The 23,486-nt window shown below is 35.7% G+C and overlaps 1 protein-coding gene across 10 annotated transcripts in view; it reads left to right on the top strand.

Moving 5' to 3' along the window:
- The window catches only part of LOC145685697 (proton-coupled amino acid transporter-like protein pathetic), a 166,670-nt gene that overhangs the window by 125,708 nt on the left and 17,476 nt on the right, over nt 1-23,486 (top strand). For 5 of the 10 annotated variants that reach the window (XM_081758135.1, XM_081758129.1, XM_081758137.1 and 2 more), the window contains 3 exons: nt 15,580-15,674; nt 19,514-19,660; nt 21,720-21,870. In XM_081758135.1, the coding sequence (XP_081614261.1) occupies nt 15,592-15,674; nt 19,514-19,660; nt 21,720-21,870 (381 nt within the window). In that variant the 5' untranslated portion in view covers nt 15,580-15,591. Of the gene's footprint in view, nt 1-1,250; nt 1,405-4,839; nt 5,002-8,150; nt 8,170-11,640; nt 11,735-15,579; nt 15,675-17,308; nt 17,439-19,513; nt 19,661-21,719; nt 21,871-23,486 lie in introns of those variants that run through there. The other 5 variants (XM_081758131.1, XM_081758136.1, XM_081758134.1 and 2 more) reach the window with 5 other exon arrangements.

The following is a 23,486-nucleotide window of genomic DNA, read 5'->3' as shown; positions in this document are numbered from 1 at the left end:
TCAATGAGGTTCACTTAGCTTAGATTCTTACTTACACGACTTCGAGTTCGCTATCTTCCGTGAAATTCACTGTAACTCGATTTTGCGCTCACTAAAGGACTTGGGCTCGCTGTCTACTTACAGGACACGGACTCGCGCTCATTTATTAAACTCAAGGACGATTGAGCCAAAATCGGACATTTCTATTGAAACTTCTCCACGCTGCGGGAGCAATTCGCCACTGTCAGCTATGAGCTGGGGGGAGGGAGGGCAGGCCCCCTCCTAAACTAATCTGGCCTATTTTATGTAGCAGCGCTGCAGACAAATTTTAGCAAATTTTCCAGACAATAATTATTGCTTGTTATTTGTCCAGTATCTTTAAAAATATACAAACTCACCACACACACACGCACCGTGCGTCAAGAGTTGAGACGTGTGAGATATCATCTTAATAATTATGAATTTGAGTTTGTATTTTAAGATTTATTGGGCATGTTAATGATAGGGAAATGAAGTGAAATTACCAGTTTAATGTCCTACGATTATCCTCTATAGACCAGGGGCGGATCCAGGACGGACTTTGTGGAGGAGTGCGGTGGGTTGTAATACTGCTACTTGGAGCTACTTTTAAGAGCTCCAAAGTCTGGGATGGGTTTTATTATATATAAAATAATAATAATAAACTATCCTCTTCTGGGGAGCCGATCGCCCCCCTGGATCCGCCACTGGTATAGACCGAGGGAGGCGGCGGTTAAAGTAGGTGGAGGATGATGGAAGAATTGGTGGAATATGAGAAAATGGAAGGAAACGGCAGTACCCCGAGAAAACCCATGGACAAGATGTTGTCCGCCAAAAACTTTCCTGGCCGCGGATCGAACCAGGGACCCAACGCACCAGAGGTAAGCGCTCTACCACTGAGCCACCGTGTGCCCCCATTAATGGTAGGGGTGACTGAATTTCTTGTAATGAGCAGATTTCAAACTTTCAATTTTGTCCATAATAAAATCCTGGTTGCGCCACTGGTCAGCGGCTGTCTAGTGTATGTAAATCACAGGTCGGAAACCACTGGCCTTGAGGTCTCATGACATATGGCTTGAAACGTTTCTTCTTTTACTGTACTCAACGGGAAAAATCCCTTCTGTTTTTTTAAAAATTCTCTTTATTTGAGGAAGCTGACGAACCAGGAAAAGGAGAAAGTATAAAATGCATCGGCAGACCGAGCGACAAAAGAGAGACAGAGATGAGTCATCGCTAATATTCAGTTGCTTCTCACACGCTATGCATTTTCAGCAACCACTGACTGACTGAACGAGTCAAGTGGCACAAATAATCGTTTGTTGTTAGTGAATGAGATTCTCAGTGCTTTTCTTTCTTCTAATTTTTTAACATTCATTACTTGTACTTTATTCATATATACACCTTTACGTAAGTATCTAATTTATTTCTTAGTTAAATAATGCAAATGTAAGTGTCGTTTCACTTTAATTTAAGTTAAAAAAAAAAAAAAGATACAGAGCTTAACGTTTAACATCCGCGTTATGACAAAGACCGCGTGCGTTTTCATGAGGGCGTCACCAGGACCAGGTCAGTGCTTTGCGCGCCAAACACCTATTCAGGAGTCAGTAAATTGTCGGTATTTTCAGTGTACTGTATTCATAAATTATTGAGTTATATAGAATAAAATTTGCAGTCGACCAGATTTGCATAGATTGTGCTGGTGACACTGCTCTAGAAATGGGGTTCGATTTTTTATCTGTAATTCCGAAACTTTCTATGGTTAGATTCATGCTTACAGCACTTTCTTAGTATGCTTTGTACCAGATTATTTCATCGGTGGAGGTTCTGCTTCGATTAGCATATAGAACGTCAGTGGCGTACGCAAGGTATTATGTATATATATATATATATATATATATAAGCACCCGAAATTATATGGAGTGTCCGCAGTGGCTCAGTGGTAGAGAGTTCACCTCTGGTGCTTGGAATCCCTGATTCGATCCCACCTCGCGCCAAGTGGGCTTTGTGGTGCACGAACACCGTGTGCGTGGGTTTTCTCAGGGTTCTCCCGTTTCCTCCCACTTTCATCTATTTCTCATCACTGTTTCCTTTAGCCTACATGACATAACGTGGTACGTAAAACTGGAAAATTTCATTTCATTTTATATATGGACGTGGGAGCTTGACCCTCCTCTTTTCTTTGACTTCTTTCTCAAAATATGTTCCGTTTTTCTTTAGTGTAAACAAGGGGGATGGTGAAATAGCTTATTTATTTGTGTTAACCAAGCTTCATTCATAGCCATTGTGTTCTGAAAGGAATTAAAAATAAAAACATGCGAATTAATTTTGGAAGGAGGATGGCTAGGGCTTAAAGGTACTATACCAGCATTCACCAGGTGAGACCTAAAGACATTGAGAAAATTTTAAGGTTGCTGGCAACCAGATTCGAACTCAAAATATTCCATGTGTGAACAAAGAACGCTAACGTCTTATTTTCACTGTTTAGTGTCAGTGGCGTACGCAGAATCTCGTCAAGGGTGGAGTTCAAGCACTCAATCTAATATCCTTTCAGGGTAAATATGATTTTGTGGTCTTAATATGGTAAATGTGTACTTTTCCATAATATTATGATCAAGGGAGTTAAACACCGAACCCCCCTTTGCGTACGCTACAGTTTAATGTAATTGTATAATAGAGAGAGGGTGTATTGCTTGAACAGTAAAATATAGAATGTGTTCAGTATAAAGTTTAACAGTGTGTAATCAAGATTCGAACACACAAATTGGTATTCCGAAGTTGGTTAAGCAATATGGCCATTGTTCCAAAGGGATGTCTTATCATCCGACCATGCATACGGTCCTTTTGTAAAAACGCGTTTTGTTTGTTTTTTACGCCCAACTGTTTAAATGGGAAACTCTGTGAATATTACAAAGAAAGTTTGCAGCAAGTAAAGTTGACACGTTGACCTTCACTTCTTCCCTATCAATTCCTGAGCCAGTCAGGACTTTCAGAGAACTAACAACTAAACCAGAATTATCGAATAATGTACTGGATATATTTTTCTGAACTACTTAAAAAAAAAAAAAACCCAGGTGTGATAACGTTCTGTATAATCAACGGTAAGGTCGGACGTCTGGATAACCTCACCCTACCTAATTCGCCTCTTGCCATGCAGTGAGTGACCACTTCCTTGTGAAAGTATCACGTGAAATTCGGGAGAGTCCTGCTGCTTTCTTGATGACCAACGCATGTATCACAAAATAATCTCGCTATCAGATTCTTTTTTACTTACAAAAAGGCACTTTATCCTCAAATATGTACTGTTTCAAGTTTTATTTAGTCTATTTTAACCCAGTTCTTGTTGAATATTATCTATTTTTGGCCACAAGCTATTTTTTTTTCTAAATCATACCCTTTAGTCAGTTTTTCTTTCAAATCACGTGATCATACACAAAAATTTAACATTTTCATTCATATATCAATTCTCTATTTCTTCGTATTGTTAAGATTATATGTGGACCTAGTAACACTGCTTTTTCGGAGATTTTTTTTTTTTAATGTAAAGGGCAAAGTTGAATTATTACTTTTATTTAAAACGAAAAAAACTTCCTTCCGTTATCAGATTGAGAGTTTTATTTGGTATAAACCAGTAGCGGCTCGTAGTCTGTACAAGCACCGGTTGCAATGTTGTAATATCAAAGGTATGTAGGTACGCGCAAGTGTTCCCCTCCCCCAGCATTCTTGAGTCTTATCCAAGAAATATTCAGGAAATATGAAGAGTAAAGTCTTTTAAGCTCTATTTGTATATTATTTATTAAATTATTTGTCTAATATTAATTTAATATATAAGCTATTTCCTTTTTTTCAAACAACCACTATCAATGCATGTTTATACACTATTTATATACGAAACCTCTACACTCATGTTATTGAACACGAGATAAATCGAATATATAGTGTGTGCTGTAAGCCATGAATGATGGCGTTAATCCGAAAAGCAAAAAAAAAAAAAAAAAAAAAAAAAAAAAAAAAAAAAAAAAAAAAAAAAAAAAGGCAAGAAAATTGCATGCACGCAGTTAAACAAAATTATTTAATTATATAAACTATGCATTATTTTAGAATGGAAGGTCTTTCTTCGATCTTTCGGGCTTCAAATTTTTCTATTACCTTATTGAAATCTGAAATGCTGCTCGCCAAGTTTCTCTGAATAGAAAGCATCGCTACCGCAAATATTTTCCGCTTTATTTTCTTTAGGGTCCAGAAACACCTCTCTCCTCCGACAATATGCATTTTGTTAACATTTCTTTGTATAAATATACGGAACAAAAAGTCCATTTTCAGGAACCATGTATTTTTTGTCTGTAAAGAAGCATGAAATCTAAGATGTTTTCCTTTGAAAATAAAAAAAAAAATAGTTTAACATTCCAGCAAATTAGGCTAAAGAAGACAGATGAGTATTGGAAGTGAATGATTTGATATTAATTTATGCTCTCCGCCGGAAATCGAACCCGGAATCATGTGCACGAAAGACACAGAGCTAGGAATTAGACCAGTAGTAAGACATTTTCTTCTTGAAGACTCGATTGACACCCCCCCCCCCCAGAATAGGATTTTTTTTAAAAAATAAATCTTATCCCAAAAATTTTCACCTATGTATTATAAATGTTAAATAAAATCTATTGACTTCGAACGACCGCCCCCCAAACTTTCAGCCTGGATCCGTCCCTGCTACCACCAGACTTATATTCGTTCTTTGCGAGTTTATGTTTTGTGAATAACTTCTTTCTTCCACGCATCTGTATCTTCCTCACCCTATCAATTGAGTCAAGCGCTGCTAAGCGGAGGAATTCGTAACTATTACAGAAGCTGACCAGTTGTGGCAGAAATTGCAACCGCAAGGGACCAATAGGGGAAGATAGGAGCGTTGCAAGAATAAATCCACTTCCCCATGTTAAGAGATAGGAGCTCGCTGCCATATGCTCAATGTTACTGCTTCCAGTGGCAACGTTCGCTGCCACCGGAAAGGTAAATCTCTCTCTTTCTTTCCGTTTTTTTAATTGACTTTTTTCAGAAATGCATCAATACTGTTTTGCGCTCAAGAGCAAAGGTTTATTTTTTACTGATACACTACTTTAACGCTTAAAAATATTTTTAGTATTAAAAAAGATATACGGTTGCACAACCATGCAACATATAGTACCAGCCGCCACTGGTATAAACAAAGTGTTATCTTATATATACTATTATTTTTCTATACCGGGAACCAGGAAGTAACAAACGCTATGTGTAATTTTATTTCCTCAGCTTAACGTACCGGTACTTCCTCAGTGCTCACGTTCTAATTTGCTCGGTGTAAATTTAAGATTTAGAAGCAAAAAAATACCATCGAGGATTTCTTTTCAAGAGATAGACATGCTGGAAATAAGTTTGATTTTTTTTTCTTTTTTCATCTGAAACCTGGTTTCTATTTCTTCATCCGAAAGCAGTGCCGTACCAAGGGGCGACGGTCCCGGGCGCCGAAATATGGGGGCCAAAAATCGGGAGGAAAATAGGAAATATACTATATAAAATGGAAAAAAGTAATAAATAGTCCTCAAAAGCAAGGAAAAGTAGGGTTTATTTTTGAAAATTGTCTTATGTTCACGCCGACTATGGTGAGGCTTCGTGGCTGGTCTGTCGACAATACTCTTATGTACGGGGCGCCGTCGTATACTCTCGCCTCGGGCGCTGATTTTCCAGGACTCTGTCCGAGAGACAAGAAAGATTGATTCATAAATTAAAATTAGTGATTAGCCTTACTGATCTTTGTTGAGGTTTAGCGTTTCTCTTCAACGCAGGGACGATATCAGACGTGAGCACACAGCTCAACATTGAATTCGAATCACATGGATACCAGATTTCGAACCCTATTCTTTTAGTTGGAAGGCGAAAACGCTAGCAATTGGCCTAGAGAAGTCCCTTCAGAATGAGGTATTATTGATTGCTCTTAGGCAGTTAGAAGCATTTTAACATAGTAGCGCGTGATCCTACAGCTTAATGTCGAGTCTGAATTACATGAGCATCAAACCCGAATTGAACTCGGGAGACAGCGGTGGCTCAGTGGTAGAGCGTTCATCTCTGGTGTATAGGGTCCTCCATTCAATCTGAGCTCGCGTCAAGTGAGCTTTGTGGTGGACAAACACTGTGTGTGTGGGTTTCTTCGGGGTTCTCCCACTTTCTTCATTCCACCATTTCATTCATTTCTCATCGTCACCGTCTCCTTTAGCCTAGCCGGCATAATCGTGGGACGTAAAACTTAAAGATTTCATCTCATTTTGGAATCGAACCCGGGTCTTGCGCGCCGAGGACTGTACACTGATCATATAGGTCTATGTTTGCATAGTAACATTAAAAATAAATCATGAACTTTCACACAGCATGCTGTGAGTGAGGGCGACATAACATTTGTACATATTTTAGTTTGTATGTTTAGGATGCGGATATTATCAAAAGTGACCTGACGATCCTTCATGTGAACTGCGGGTGCAATTGTTTGTATTTACCAATAAAGCCGTATCTTAACAATGGATAATATGACTCACATAATATACTTCGTTTGTTTTTCTCACTTTCATTCTGTTCATGGAATGTGTCGTGGTGTGAAAACAAAAGTACAACGTGTTAAGAGGAAGCTCTATTTAATGTGAAGGTCAATGTTATATTTTTGTTTTGAAAAAGACATTTTACTATAGAACATAACTCGTCACAGTTTTGGAATTTATGACTGATTTTAAAGACACGTAACACGCAGAAATTTTCCCTGTACACCATAAACTCGATATTGCTATCACATAAATATGTTACCAACGTGCCCCGACTAGCCGAACGATTTGCGTTGCATAGTTTTGTTGCGTATGATCATTGGTTCGATTTCCAGTAGAAGTACAGCATTTGCGCTGTTTAGCTGTATTGTGATGCAGTTGAAGACTTCCTTGAGTTAGAGGTAGCGAACTTGATCTGGAAATCCAAGGAGCAATGTTATCCATACCAAACGTGCCCGAGAGCTCCCTTTGTGGCTAAGCGGTTAGCGTACGCGCCTTTGGGTTTGATTCCCAGCGGGAGCTCATGTGGTTCGGATTCCACGTTTACCAGTAGGTCCCGTCTCATATAGCCTTGCCGCTGAAATGGATGTTAAACTCAAAATCAGCTCAGCTCAAACAAACGTGCCCGAACTCATGAGTTCGGAACTCAAGCTTACTCGATCTCAGTCTCATGAACTGAGCGTGAGTTTCAAATCGTGATGTCGGAATGTTATGAGTGTGAGATCGAGTTAACGTGATGTCGAGATGATGTGAGTGTGATGTCGAAAGGATGTTGTGAGCGTGATGTCGAGATGTTATGAGCGTAATGTCGAAAGGATGTTGTGAGTGTGAGGTCGAGTGCGTCTGATGTTGAAACGTTGTGAGTGTAAAGTCGAGTGAACGTAATGTCGAAAAGATGTGAGCATGAAGTCGAGTGAGTGTGATGTCGAAATGGTGTGAGTTCGAGTGAGCGTGATGTTGGGTCGGCGATGTAAGCATGATGTTATGAGAGTGAGGTTGAGTTAACGTGATGTCGGAAGGATGTGAGCATGAGAACGAGTGAGCGTGATGTCAAAAGGAGTGAGTTCGAGTGAACCTGATGTTGAAATGTTGTGAGTGTAAAGTCGAATGAACGTGATGTCGAAAAGATGTGAGCGTGAGGTCGACTGAGTGTGATTCGGAATAATATGAGTGTGAAGTCGAGTGAGCGTGATGTCGAAAGGAAGTGAGCATGAGGTTGTGTGAGCGTAATGACGAAAGGATGTTGTAGAGGTAAGATCAAGTGAGCGTAATTTTGGGTCAGTGATGTGAGCCTGATGTCGAAATGATGACGTGAGCGTGAGTTCGAGTAAGCATGATGTCGAAATATTGTGAGTGTGAGGTCAAGTGAGCGTGATGTCGAAATGATGTTTTGAGCGTGAGATTGAAGAGATGTGAGCGTGAGTTTGTTGTGACGCAAAAAAAAAAAAAAAAAAAAAAATCCTTCACTTTCTCAGGTAGTTTTTGATGCTTTGTGGAATGGAGGGCTCAAAATTGAAAAAAATCGCAAATAACAGCCAGACACCACACAGACATAGAGAATTCAGTAACTAACTTTTTAAGTCCGTTGAAAAGTTCTCCGTAAATAAGAATGGTAAGCAAATGTAACATATTTTATCCAACTATAAGGCGTAAAACAGATACAGACATGTTTCATATTCGTTAAATAAAATGATAAGTTATCTTATATGTATTGCAAGATCTTAAAACAGATAAGAATAGAGAGATTAGTGTCCATTGTATTTTATGAGAACATCACCTTTCCGATCTGGTTGTGAAAATAAAAAAAAAATTAATTTTAGTAAAGGAAAGCACAATAACAATTATTTCAAAACATGTATTAAGATCTTGATTGTTTTTTTTTTTTTAAATCATTACAATTGAAACATCATTTTCTTAATATTGTTTTATTGTAATTATTATGTGTTTGTATAATTATACTTTCTTCCCTCTTTCTCCGTGTTAAGTGGAAGCTGCTACTAGCGGCGGAAACTATAATTACAGGAGTGACGTAGAAGGGAATAATCTGCGTGCACAGTACGTTCAGAAGTACTTTTGCTGTGTGCCCAGGTTTGCTTTGTGTTCCTTTCTTTCTACGTAAATTATGTATTGTTTGTTATGGTTGTCCTATATTCCAATTGAGTTCTGTTTCAGTAGTAGGTAACTCGATATATTTTCTTTTTTCTCTCTCTTTTTTTTTTAAAAAAAAAAAGTTTCGTAGGTTTCTTTTAACCTTCATATATTTTCTAAAGTGGAAGAGAAAATAAAATTAAAAAAAAAATGTTTAAGGAAAACTTGCTAAATCAAATGTTATTCTTAAACTTTGGTTTGGATCTCTAGTAAGTGTAATATATAAAATCTTAATTTTAGCGGTAAATAATAGTAATATTATTAGAAAAGACATCCGGTCTTAAATGTTGTGGCAGTGGTTAATAGGTACCTCGTACCATATACAGGGTGATTCAGGAAGAATGTCACATAATTTGTAAGGTGATTCTACATGTGAAAATAAACCGAAAAAAGTACTATGAACAAGTGTCCGATTTTCCATCGTCACGGAACTGGAGTGGGTTGGATACTACACACATCAATGAATGATTATGAAGACAAGTGTGAATATTACTTACCGAAAACCTGTGTAGGTGCTGTGGTGGACAGAATAATGGTGGGACAGATTACCGATCTATCCTATAAGAGGTGTTCAAAAAGTTCCCCACCCGTCTCAATGCACTTGTCAACGCGTTGGAGGGTGTGTTGATTTGCACATCGAACATCATCTTAGCGGACAACAGCGTCAGTGATGCGAGCAACAAGTTCTTTATGTGTATCACCTTCGTAGTATACAATCTCCCCTTTAACCAGTCCCATAAACAGAAGTCTAATGGGGTTAGGTCAGGTGATCTGGGAGGTCAGTTAATGGGTCCGTCACGGCCAGTCCACCGTTGAGGAAATGTGTTACTCAGATACTGGGATACTTGTCTGGTATAGTGAATCGGTGCAACATTCAAGCACGACACGCACACGGCCTCACTACTGCTTACTGATCCAACCCACGATTGCACACTGAGTACGCTTGCAGCTGTTACCTCGGTGCGACGTCATAGTGCTGCCATGTGTTGGAGAACCCCCACACGTCCTATAATTATTCTGTCCATCACAGCGCCTACACAGCATTTTGGTAAGTAATATTCACACTTGTCTTCATAATCATTCACGGATGTGTGTAGTCTTCAACCCGCTTCAGTTCCGTAACGATCGAAAATCGGACACATGTTCATAGGACTTTTCGGTTTATTTTCGTATGTAGAATTACCTCGCAAATTAGTTACATTCCTTCTGAATCACTCTGTATATGTTAAATGTTTATTGATGAGTATATTGAGTTCTAAATGAAAAGAAAATAATAATCTGATGTTGTGATAAATGAAAAGAAAAATAGTAATTTTAAATTTTGTGTCGTGGTAAACTGGTAGGCTACCTAATTTTAAAAAGAAATTAATGATTACATGCTATAATTTTCAATTATCGTAGACCATATTTAGCACGTATTTATAATTGTTCCTAACAGTTACGAAATATTTCCACTGGTCACGGGTTCTATCAATCGGGTAAAGTATAGGGTATCGGTTGCGGTTTACGTAATCCTAAATTTTAAGGAGTCCTTTTTTTTTTTTTTTTCAGAAACTAACTTCATTTTCTAGTGTACATAACTCAGTTTTATTGATATTAAAACTTAGATGACAAGTTGAAAGACTGAGTTGGTTTCACGTTCTTACCCATCGACATGCGTGATTATAAAATACAAATTGCCTTGTCCTTAGAAAACAAAATTCTGGTTGCTCTACTGGATGTATATTGGAATGTGCTGCATATTATATGTTTGCAAAAATTAGAAATGCACGAACAGGATGGACAAATATGATTTAACAGACCTAATCTTATGAAGCATTTTAGTTTTGAATAATCTTCTTATGATTTTGTCTTTGTCAAAATTCATTTCTCATTAGAAACATTCTCAAATGAATAAGAAAAAAGGAACTGTTAGTTGCAGTTAATTGTGATAAATGCAGCAACTCTTGATAAATAAATCATTTTCATAGTGGACATGCAAAATCTTAAACAGGGTGTTTCAAAACAACACCGACAACGTTTGGGAGGTGCTTCCTGACACCAAAATAAGACTAAAAGTATAGACCAACTAGGGTACACAAATGCTTCCTTTGGGAGTTGTAGGCTGCTGAAAACATGAAAAAGTGAACTTCAAAGGCCCTTAGCTCCAAACTATGTGACCTACAGTAGTCACTTAGGAACTTTTACGGGCTACGGGCATATAATTTGAAGTACTTACCAACTACCACTACAAAAAAATGTTGCGGGAAAAGTACCGCAGGATTCTGAAACTTGGATATTTGGATAGGGCACATACTAAGTGAAGTCTTGACCCGACTGCGGTAGGTCCCATAGTTTTGGAAATATGGACCTTTAAAGTTCACTTTTTCATGTTTTTAGCAGCCTATAACTCCCAAAGGAAGCATTTGTGCACACCCTGGTTGGTCTATACTTTTTGTATTATCTTGTTGTCGGGAATCACCCCCAAACGCCGTTGTTGTTTCGAAACACCCTGTATATTCGCAAAAATTATAAGTGCATGAACAGAGCAAATAAGATTTAAAAGGACCTAATCTTCTGAGACATTTTGCTCTTGGTCATTATTATTATGTGTTTGTCAAAATGTATATTTATTAGAAACATTCTCAAAGGAACGAAGAAAAAGAAAGTGTTAGTTTATTGTGATAACTGCAGCAACTCTTGATAAATAAATAACTTTCATAGTTTGGTCAAGCGATATCTTATATATTCTTTAGCAAAATCAGTTTAGTCCGTACACAGAAAGTTTAAGTGCAAGCAAGAAGGCTGAAAAATGCAGAAGAAAAAATACAAAGCATGTCACAAATTCTTTGATATATTTACAATTTTTCTTCCTGTAAAATGCATTGCTTTTTGTTTTGCATTTTAAATGTTATTGTTTTTATTCTCTTCCCTCTTTATTTATTGATAAAAGCAGCCAGCTCTCTCATCATTGAGTTTCTACAGATTGAAGGATCACGGTGAGCTGCACAGTAAGATGGCTGACATTGCTGTGTATGCAGGCCAAACTAGTAGGTCTAAAAAATATTACCACAGTAAGCAACGGTGTAGTTAGTACACGTTTGTGGTATGCGTGTTGGTTGTGTGGATGTTGGGCTATAGATAGTTATATAAAATTATACAAGGATATTATTAAATGAACACAACTTGTTTCATTAAAGTTGCTTACATAATTCTAAATTCATTTTTGTAAGGATAATTAAATATTCACAAATCACAAAGATATAGCTTTTTACAAATTTATCATCTTTTTTGCTGTGAATTTATTCCCAGTTATTTTATTAATACATTTTTGAATTAAGCTCATCATAAAATCTGTTTCAAGTGTTCGAGAGTGTAGACAGCCATTTATTTATCTTCTCAAAGAATTTTGGCTTTTTCTTTTTTAAAAAAAATCAATATTTTTATCCAATGTAAAAGGAGTAGTTACTACATTTCTATGTTTTATTGTGATGATTTTGTTTTCGGTTGTTTGTGTGAAAGTGGGGGCTGAATGATATGATTATTATCTTTCTTTTTCGGAAAGAAAGATGTTTGTGGAACTCTAAGTTTCATTTAAGGTGCAATTTTAACCCTGTCTTAGTAGTTTAGTATGTGTCTTATATTATTGGAAAGGGAACTTTTCAAACTTCAAAATAGTGAATTTAACCTTAAATTTATTTTACTGGTCATTATGCTTTTTTAAAAGTGTATCGTATGCTTGGAGAGTCTCAAAAAATATTTTCTATGGTCAATTTTTAATACTTTGTTAACAATATACATGGTATTCCAAATAGGTTTGCATTTTCTTACATAATAAATACATATGCATATGCGTATGTACACACTAAAATAATATTTCACCCATATCTTATTGTGAATTAGGATAGTTGGCCCATTACTTGATGTATTTATCATCATAATTAAATTTGTGTTGTTTTTTAATGTTGCTTTTAATCTGCAGGTTATAAATTATTATTTATTTTTATTTATGTATTTATTTGCTTGTTTGTCCGTTTGATTAGTTTTAATACGTATATGTAAATGTAAAGTTACTTTACTAATGAAATTGAAAAGACTAATGCTCTAAGATTATACGAATAATCTGGAAAGAACGTTAGAAAATAAATGGATCAATAACAGAAATCGCTACCAAAAACAGATGCCTGTGTTCTATCGTCAGTTCAGCTGAAGGGGGGGGGGGGGGGGAGATTTAAGAAATAAGTAAGAAAAGAGATGGAAGTATCTGTCGATTCTAAAATTTAAAAATAAATAAATAAGTAAAATAAAATGTTACTATACAACAGCACTTGTACTTGGATTCTACAGAAGTAACGTGTCTTTAACTAGTTCTATTCTTCACGCGAAAAAGAAGTTTGTAAAAAGCGGAAATGAAGGAAAGAAATTGTGACTATAGTCTGACAATTAAGATTAACAATTCAGTAAACTAGCGTTGTTAGTTGCAGCGGTAATAACAATTTGCAACTCCTAATATTTTCTTGTATTTTTTTAAATCATCGATCATTTGTTGTTCTTCTTCTACCTATTCCTCGCTTTCCTTCCATCTTTCCTTCTATGGTGGTATGAAGAAGACAATTTCTTCGCAATATGTGTCCAATCCAGTTTGCTTTCCTACCAGAATGCTGGCTAAAGGCGTCCTGTTGTCAAAATCTGTTTTAAAACATCTTCGTTTGTTACTCTCTCTGTCCATTTTATCTTCTCCATCTTCCTCCACCACCACATTTCGAAGCTCTCTAAATATTTCTTCTCTAACTTCCGTAATGTTCAACTCTTTGAACCATTAGTTAAGAGTGATCTTTTCTTGTTGGATGTTTCTTTAGCTATGACAATTCTTATCCTGATCTCTTTGGTGCAGTAAGCGTCTCTCGTCAAAATACTTCCCAGGTACTTGAAATGATCGACCTCTTGAAGTTCTCTTTGTTCTACTCTGACCCGAAAGAACGCATTTCCACGGGATATTCTAATGACTCGATTTTTCGATGTTGATTTCCATTCTTTATAGTTTCCCAGTGTCAACTATTTTGTTAAAAAGCCTTCTTTTATTAACTGTATCAATATCGTGTTATTTCTAAATCTCTTTTTCTGATTCGGATGAATCATCCACGTAAAACATGACTCATAACGAAAGGCAGTCAATTTTGAAGTACACTTTGTAACACAAAAGTCAGAAGGATCAAAATATATGTAAGGTAATAAAACTTACAACATAGCTTAAACCGCTCACGTTTAAACGATACGTCGTCTTTCTTATCAAGTAAACGTTATTATGTTAAGTTTTTGAAGCACTAAAATCTCATGCTAAATGTATAAAGACTATGCATTTCTTGTCAGAAACACAATGGAACATATGGTGACATTTTTATGGAAACCTTTTTAGAACTGAGTGGTGCATGATTATAAGGATATTAAAAGTGTAAACTTACCTAATCCGTTTTCTTGAGTTGTGTAATTCTCGTGCTACACGAAAACAGAACTAAGTTGTTATATACAACTGTTATAAATCATCACATTTATGTTGAAGAAAACTCAAAATATCAGTGCTCGAAACTGCTAGTATTATCTATTCGTGGCATTTTTTGGTATTTCTGTTGTGAGTGTCCCAACAGAAACATGCTTTAAATTATATCATATGGATACTCAGAATGAATATGTTACAATAGTCAATGGTTTAGACATAAGTTAAATTATACTTGACGTTATAAAATGTATTTCTGATTATAAATTAATAGAAAAGTAGTTGCTACATACGGAACTCAATTAAGGAAACTTTCTAGGAATAATATTAAGAAAGCACGAAGTAACTATACACATTTAGTGCTGTTGTAATTTATAACACATGGTGTCGAGTTGGGATTGCTGATAGGGACGTAGAATTGTGTGTGTTGGTCTATAAGAGCTAATTCGAGATCTACCTGAATTAAAGGATAGCGAATCACTACTTAGAAAATCAGAAACAATGTCGTTGGAGGCTAATGAGCTTGTCCACACATTATTCAGTGAAATGTGCGCAATTTGGCCAACCATGACCTTTCGCAGACTGTGGCGTCAGCAGTTTTAATGTTTTATTTGTACTTCATTATCTGTAATTAGGAAATAGTCTGTGCATTTCTCTCTTTGTAAAAGAGTATCTTTGAATAAATGCCACGGAATTTTGCTGATTTATCGAATAAAACATATTTCATTACATTGAATTGGTGAATATTGAGATAAAATATTTTAGTACGTTACGATGGATTCACTATTCAAATTGCTATGTATTTGCAAGAAAATTCGAGCACTGATATGGAGCTTCCTCGTGGTTAAGCGGTTAACGTATACACCTTTGTCTTGGGAGACCTGGGTTCGATTCCCGGTGGGAACTCGTTTGGTTTGGATCCCAAGGAATATATGCTTTAAGAACAACTTTTGTTGGGTAATTTAAGGTTTGACATACATACGTGAAGTGAAATTAAGCCAATGATCTTGTTTGAGACATAGGAATATGTCTCTCAATAGAGGATAGTGTGATGGAAATAGTGGATAGTATTTAAGAACAGTTATCTGACAAAATTATGTTTTCGTTTATCACAGTATTATTACGATTAAATTTGTATACTTTTGCATGATCATGAGTTGTGCATGCTGGGAGAACTGACTTTAGTTAATAAAAATAACCTAGCACATTGCATGTATTATATATATAATGTGCTCATATTTTACTTGAATGTAATACTTTTGATTATTAATTTTAATTTCAGGTGCTAATTAATGCGTTTGCTTTTCAGTGACTAACTAAACCATTTTTGTTTTCAGATTTAATTATTTAAATAGAGATTATAAGATTACTTCTTCTAATCTGCTTTTTGTTTTGTTACAGATCACTCCGGGTATGAAATCTTCCAAAAAAGGTCGCGATGAAGCGAGACCATTGTTACTCAACAATACAGACCCTCTCAATGTTTTGTACGAAAGGTGAGTATCTTTTCTTCTAGTGCCAGTTGTTTATAAAGTGATTCCTCGATGCAGTTTGACACCTGCTTAAATTAAGTCAAATATGATTATAATTATATATATATATATGAAAACTAGAGAAAGCAATCGATATTTTTAAAATCCAAGTTTGATGAAATTAATATAGAGAAAGTATAAATTTCAAACTCAGGAATGTGACTAAATATTTATTAATGCCGAAATTCTCAAGGCAGTGGCACATTATTATTATTATTGTGTTACTTAAACACTGAAAGAAACTCTAAGCTTAAAAAAATCAATGAAGCAAGCATGATTGCTCAGTAGCAGAGTGATCACTTTCGGTGTGAGGGGTCCTGGGTTCGATCTTATGTCGAGTAAGTTTGTGCTTAAAAACATCATGGCCGTGAGTTTTCTCGGAATTTTTTCGTTCCCTTCGACAATCTAAATACTAATTCATAACCGCCTATAAAGCCCTTGTTAATATCTATTACCAAGTTTCCCGCTATTATTTGTTTCATAGAACAACCTATAATGTACAGATTGGTTGGTCTATGTCTATTCCGTGAATATGCACAATTTTGTAACAGTACTCATTCAAACTCCAACATAACATTAAGAGCTTGACATACTAAAAATAGTACAAAATTTACCATTTTTTCTTTCGCTTGTTTTTCGTAAGTGACAGGAGATAATGAAATGCAACTTAACATAATCATATATAATGTTATTCTACAACAGAAAATATGAACCTGAAGAATTTTCAATGTTGCCGTGCATAGAAATCACGGTGTTGTCAGAATAACATTTCCCCCAAAATCTAAGTTAAGGCAGCGACTAGAGGAACGAACTCAACTGCATTTGATTACGTATCATGTTGTTTTGGTATCTTGTGAACTATTTTTTAAATAACATTATTATTTCATTTTAATAACTGTATATTAAAATTGTTTTATTTATTACAAACTAAATACAATTATCATTTAAAAAGTAAAGTAGTTCATAGGGTTGCAAGACAACATGATACGTAATCAAATGCAGTTGAGTAAGTTCCTCTAGTCGCTGCCTTAACTTAGATTTTGGGGGAAATGTTATTCTGGCAACTCTAATTTCTATGGATGGCAACACTGAAAATTCTTTAGGTTCATATTTTCTGTTGTAGAATACCATTATCTATGATTGTGGTAAGTTGCATTTCATTATCTCCTTTCACTTATGAAAAACAAGCAAAAGAAAAATGGTAAATTTTGTATTATTTTTAGTATGTCAGGCTCTTAAGTTAATGATGTCATTTTATTTAAAAAACTAAACTGAAGAGGAACAGGGTTGAAAGAGAGAGGCAAGAGCTGAATCGCAATTAGCGACGGAAAGTTTGAAAAGGAAGTCACCCTTCTTAGTCACTCACATATCTGTTTTATAAAAGAATGGAAAGGACCCTAAGATATGATAATGCTGTGATCAAGACCATTTCAGATTATGTCCTAAAAGCTCCGAAGGCCATTTTCCGAATATGTTATGACGAATAACTTAGATAAAAACTTTCCATGTTGATAAAAGTGTACAAATAGTTGGACGTCTGTTGTTGTTGACATTACAAAACCCAAATTGTTTGGAAATGGATAAAAGTTTACCCAACGGAGGCAAAAACAAATGCAGATGTTTCATTGGTAGACTACCTGCAACCTGGGAGGATATATGTTCCTTCGCGGAGACTAGCAGATGTAGTAAATCATCTTCTGTCTGGGCACTGTACACAATGGAAAAACAGTAAGCATCTTTTAAGTTGTTACGAGGTTCAAAGCTATCTTTGTAGGGCAAAGATCTGTAGTATTTACAGTTAAAGTTCTTAATGTGGGTGTCTCACATGACAAAAGTGATATAAATGTTTTCTTTAATGATATAATCTTAAGGTAAGGGTAAAGGCACTCGATTCGTCAAGAGATGGCAGCACCTTCTACTATGTTTCCAAGGTATTTTTCACGCAAACGAAAACGTTCTCAGTAATTAAGTCAAATTCGACTGAGTAATATTGAAACTTCGCTCAGAGATGAATTATATAATTTCCTCTTGGCTATCTCGCTTGCGTACGCTCTTTTCGGTCTTGGAGACTCTTATTTGGTTGTTGGTAACTAAGATCGCGCATTAAGCTGAGATCCATGTTCTATATATCCTTAGTGGTGAAAGAAAGTTAAACATTTTTAACTTTGGCACGCTTACTTTCACAGAGGTAATACTATTATTAATATTACAATATTAATAATATTTCATGGGTCACTGATTGCAATCAAAAACAACTTAACCCTTTTCCGTCTGTTGGGACTTTTAAGTCCCACTTTCTTTGCTCATACATTATTTCTCCTGTGTGAGTTACAATGTCGAAGCCTATCCTCCTGACGGGACTCTCCCTGAGTTCCCTTTTTCCTCAGAATTGTTGAGTAATAATAGAAGCAAAATGTATTTTTATATAGTCTAATGTACCCTCAATTTACGATCATACCAAATTTTGTAAGAAAAATTATTCCGCCGTCGGAAAAGGGTTAAAAGATTTTACTGTATTTTACAGTATTATAAAATAAAATAATCATCTGCTTTAGCCGCAAAGCTATTATTTTTAAAATTTGCTTATGTATTATTATGAAATCTATTTATCTACTTTTTCTTTTGAAAATATGTGTTGAAAATGTGGCCTACTAATTAATGTTAATAAATTTTAATTGTGTACTTCTCGATAAAACTAAATACTGAGCTCCTTCGTGGCTAAACGGTTAGCGTACGCGCCTGTGGCATGGGAGAACCGGGTTCGATTCCCGGCGGGAGTTCATGTGGTTCGGACTCCACGTTAAGCAGTAAACCCCGTCTCATATAGCCTCGCTGCTGAAAGGGACGTTAAGCTCAAAATCAATTCAACTCAAAACTAAATACAGTAAAGCCATGATTATTCGCGTGTGTCGTGAAAAAAGAAAAAGTTTGAACCCTGCTTCAGTCGCGCTGAATTATTTTTCATAAGTAGTCGCTGCAGACTGACACTCCGTATGCAAATAAGTACTGTATGTTCTAAAGCATAAAAATAAATTGTGATTGTTGGTAACTAAGATCGCGCATTAAGCTGAGATCCATGTTCTATATATCCTTAGTGGTGAAAGAAAGTTAAACATTTTTAACTTTGGCACGCTTACTTTCACAGAGGTAATACTATTATTAATATTACAATATTAATAATAGTATTACCTCTGCGCAATATTTCTAATCGAAAAGTCAATCGATCTAACCATAGTATACATTTCGAAATGCAACTCTACTCAGATAAACAGAAGCCGATCGTAATAAGATATGAAAAACGGGAATTGTAATCTGCTGTACTGTATATATTTTAAAAGTTTTGTTATGATTTTTGTACAATATAATATAGTTTTGTTTGCTGTTTTTTTTTTTTTTTTTTCATGTTTTCACCTCATTTTTAGTCTTTTTATGGGCTATCCTTGGTGCTCTTGCCACCTAATTCCGCGAATAATCAGGGCTTTACTGTACAATAAAGAAAATAGAGCGGTTTGAAATAGAGCGGTAATATTGAGATATCTTTTGCTTAGAAATTTAAAAGTGTATAAAATATGGATCTGCTGTTTTTGTGGTGCTTCTAGATCATCAGATGACTTCAAAATTTGCTTTTTTTTTTTTTTTCAAACTATGATACAATATTTAACTTAAATCAGTCAGCACTTGTATGAATTCAGAAGTTGACTTTTTAAAAGCAAGTATGTGTAACTAATTACACTTACAATTAAATAACCCAAGTACTTAAGAGTTAATTGTTATTTCTGATGTATTTATTTTTATTTAAACAGGGGAGTTCCAGTTCCTAATTCCCGGACTTCTCCAGATGATATTATTGTCCACCTTCCTGGGCCTATGGAAGGGGATGGCCACCCACGGTCTGATTCCGAGAGTACATACGACCCTTTGTTAAACAGGAACCTTGATCATCCAACTACGTAAGTCAAGCTTCTGAAGTTAGGATATATTTTAACTAGTTTTACAAGGTAAAAATCTGTGTAAATAAAGTAGTAATCTGGGACTTGTGACAACATAAGATAGCTGAACAGATATTTATATTCTTTGGTGTGATAACACAGCCATTATCACAGATGGTTTTTGTCATTTTATACTTTGGAGACAAAAGTATTATCTTTCGAGATAATTGACTACGGAAGTGTCCATTCAATTCCAATGGAAAGTGACATGGGTACATTCGAGCCGATGCAGCAATTAAAAGTTTTCATTGTTGCCATTTAAAATAAGGAGAATAGTTTCTTTGAGACCATGCAGGGTTATAATTAATGTAAAGACCTTTATTTCTCCTTTATGTTTTTTTTTATTATTTTAAATGTCAGTAGTATTGCTGTCTGCTCAGTTCATTGCAGACTGCCGTTCTACTGCTCATCACGTATTACGGAGTTTGCTTTAACATACCATCAAGAACAGCCCGAACACACCATCATCGGTCGCCGCCTGACCGTTGCCAACCCAGACACATGTGTTTCCATTAAGTTGACAAATATCTGTGTCGACATACTGATACTACTAGCACTTTTATGTAGCATAAAGGTGCTAGTAGCTTCAAATTGAAATATCAGCCATATACTTTCTGTTTATATATATATGTGTGTGTGTGGTACTTTGCGTTGATTATGTTATGAAAGACGAAACCTAGGATTAATGTGGACTCGGAATTAGAACCGGGACTTGACACTGTAGTTGGTGGGTGCATAGACCATAATGAAAGATCAGTTTTCACAGTATAGGCCGTGTCTCTCCACACCATCTCGCCTTCAAAACTCCTCGATTCCAAAAAGATCATGTCATCGGCTTTATGTACTTTAATTTTTGAAGTGGTATGAAAATGTTGGATTCTAGTGGTAAGTTTCTATGAAAATTCTTCTGTACGAAGAATTTCTGTGTGCGGAAAGTAAGTACCGTTTTCAGAAAAACATACTAAAACAATTTTGTTCAAGCCAAATTTATTTCTACATGAAAGAGTACTTCTTAAACTATGTTCCGACATAGTTTCCACCAATGCTTAAACACTTGTCAGAGTGGATGAAAAACGTGTGAAGTTATGGTTGTCTTCACTGGCAGTTTTTTAGGAAGGTTTGGATAAGTTGGTCATCCAGCATGACAAGGGTTTGAACACTGGTGGAAACTATGTCGAAAAATAGTTTGAAGTCTGCTCTTTCGTGCAAAAATAAATTTGGTTTGAACAAACCTGCTGTACTTTTTTTTTTTCAATATGGTACTTACTTTTTTTAATACGGTACTTACTTTTTTTCAATACGGTACTTACTTTTTTTAACACGGTACTTACTTTTTTAATACGATACTTACTTTTTTAATACGGTACTTACTTACTTTTTTAATACGGTACTTACTTTTTGAACAGTCTAGTATTTGTATTCTACATAAATTCACTAGCTTCTGTAATAATTAGTCTAAAAATATAGATTAATTTATCATTTCCAAAGAATACAAAGTAAGGCTAATTAGGAAAGAAGAAACTTGTAGAGTCAAAGAATTAAGACTTATTATATAAAAAATTAAATATATAACTAAATGACTTTTGGTGCACAAGATCTCATATTCGATTGTCGGAAGATACACATTTAATTTTATTGCTTTTACTATATCGTGAGACAATAGAGAACTACATGATCAGGAAATAGTGAACTTCAGTCAAGAAAACTGGAATTAACTATAACAATGTACCGTGTTTTGATAACATAAAAGACCTAAGTTGTTTAAAAAGTGACCAGAATGCAGACCTTGAAAAGATTTAAACAATAAGAAGCATTTACACTTTGTAAATAATGATACGATACAGAAAGCTAAATGAAGGATGACTCATAATGTTCCGTAATTACTTAGTCCATCTTCGGATGTGATAAGAGCATTCAAATTTATATTTCTAATATGTTATTTATAATGAGTCATGCAAACTGAATTTCAGTACATATTAGTGCTTCCTAGCCATATTAATCTTTGTTCTTCTTCTATCAGGAATTGCGATACGATGATCCATTTATTGAAAGGAAATATAGGAACAGGAATTCTTGCTATGCCAGATGCATTTCGAAATGCAGGACTTCTGGTTGCAACACTAGGTACCCTTCTAATGGGCTTCATCTGCACACATTGCATGCATATGTTGGTAAGTATGTTTGTGCCTTCGTTAATACATATTACCAATTGTACGTGTTTACAGTGAAAGTCGCTTGTTGTAATCACGGATAATCTTACCAGGCGAGCATGAATGTGCCCCCAATAATCGATGAGATACTTAAATTTTTCTGAGGGAGGATAGGCATGGTGGTTCAGTGGTAGAGCCCTTACCTCTGGTGCGTGGGGTCACTGATTCGATTCCCGGCCAAATATGTTTGTGGTGGACAACATCGTGTCCGAGGGTTTTCTCTGGGTACTCCCGTTTCCTCCAACATTCCCATTCCATTAGCATTCACTTACCTTAATCATCCTCTCCCTTCGCCTAATAGGCTTAATCATGGGACGTTAAACTGAAAGATTTCATTTCATTTTAAATTCTCCTGACTTGTCCGTTTACCCCCCCCCCCCTTTCCGCAAGGTGCTACTTTTAAACATACTCAGTTTTTCTGACCTTCAGTAGTCCCTCATTTTTTTTTTTCCTTAATGCTTTAAAATATGTCAAGTAATTATTTCACGACTACTGTTAAAAATTTCAATGGCACACTTTGAGTTGTGATGCTTTTGTGAACATCCCTTGGGGACAGGTAATATCATACTTTTTTTCCTTGAATCTTCTGTCAGAAGATGGTCCTAATCAGTCGTAAATGCCTGCTTTAAAGCCTACTAACTAATAATTGAATTCAAAGGCTAAGGAGCTGGAACGTCCATCGTCACTCAGAAACAAAAGTCTCCAAGAGATTCTATCATGTGTAGATTTCATCCAGTCAGAATTGTTAATGTTTATTTCCTTCTAATCTTTTACTTTTATGTTATTTTCCATGTTTTCGGTTTACTCCATGTTTCGTTTATTGTTTATTATTCATAGAGGGTTTCAAATTACTTATGCAGTACCAGTACTACTTACATAAGTAATGCGTTCATTTAAGTGTAACTTCGTGAGAAATTGCAATATTATATATATGCCGTGCTTCAAAAAGAATGACCTAATTTTGGACAGTAATAATTACGGAGCATGGAACATGCCGGCAAGGAAATGAGTGTTGTTTGAATGGGCGTGGCTTAGAGTTTTAGAAAATCGCCTTAGATGTCAGTCAATGCGTCTTCTTAGTTTGCAGTCAGTCAAAAATAAGATGGCTTTCGCTCAACAAAAGGTGTTTTGTGTGCTGCAGTTTGCAAAGACCGAGTCAGTGATTTCGGTCCAGCGTGCTTTTCGTCGGTGTTTGGGCATTGATGTGCCTGCAGCGAAAAACATTCATCCTTGGTATCGCCAATTTGAAGAAACAGGATGCTTGTGCAAAGGTAAGAGTCCAGGTTGGCCTCGCACTTCCAATGAAATGGTAGAAACAATTCTGCAAACGTTTGAGCGGAGTCCGCGAAAGTCTATGTACTGGTGGACACATAGAGCATTTGTAATAGCATAACTAAAACTTGAAAGATTTTGTGAGTATTTCGCAATTTATCCCATTTTTGTAGTATATTTTTATCAATACATATGGACTTTTAAAATCAGGTCATTCTTTTTGAAACACCCTATATATTATTTACACACGTTATTATTTTATAAGCGAAACATTCATGTAATAGTATTTACTTGCAGTATCAACT

The sequence above is a fragment of the Thermobia domestica genome, chromosome 5 (assembly GCF_964235325.1).
Source record: "Thermobia domestica chromosome 5, izTheDome1.hap1.1, whole genome shotgun sequence".
NCBI lineage: Eukaryota > Metazoa > Arthropoda > Insecta > Zygentoma > Lepismatidae > Thermobia > Thermobia domestica.
The sequence above is the reverse complement of the archived record's forward strand: the minus strand, read 5'-3'. Positions and strand labels throughout refer to the sequence as shown.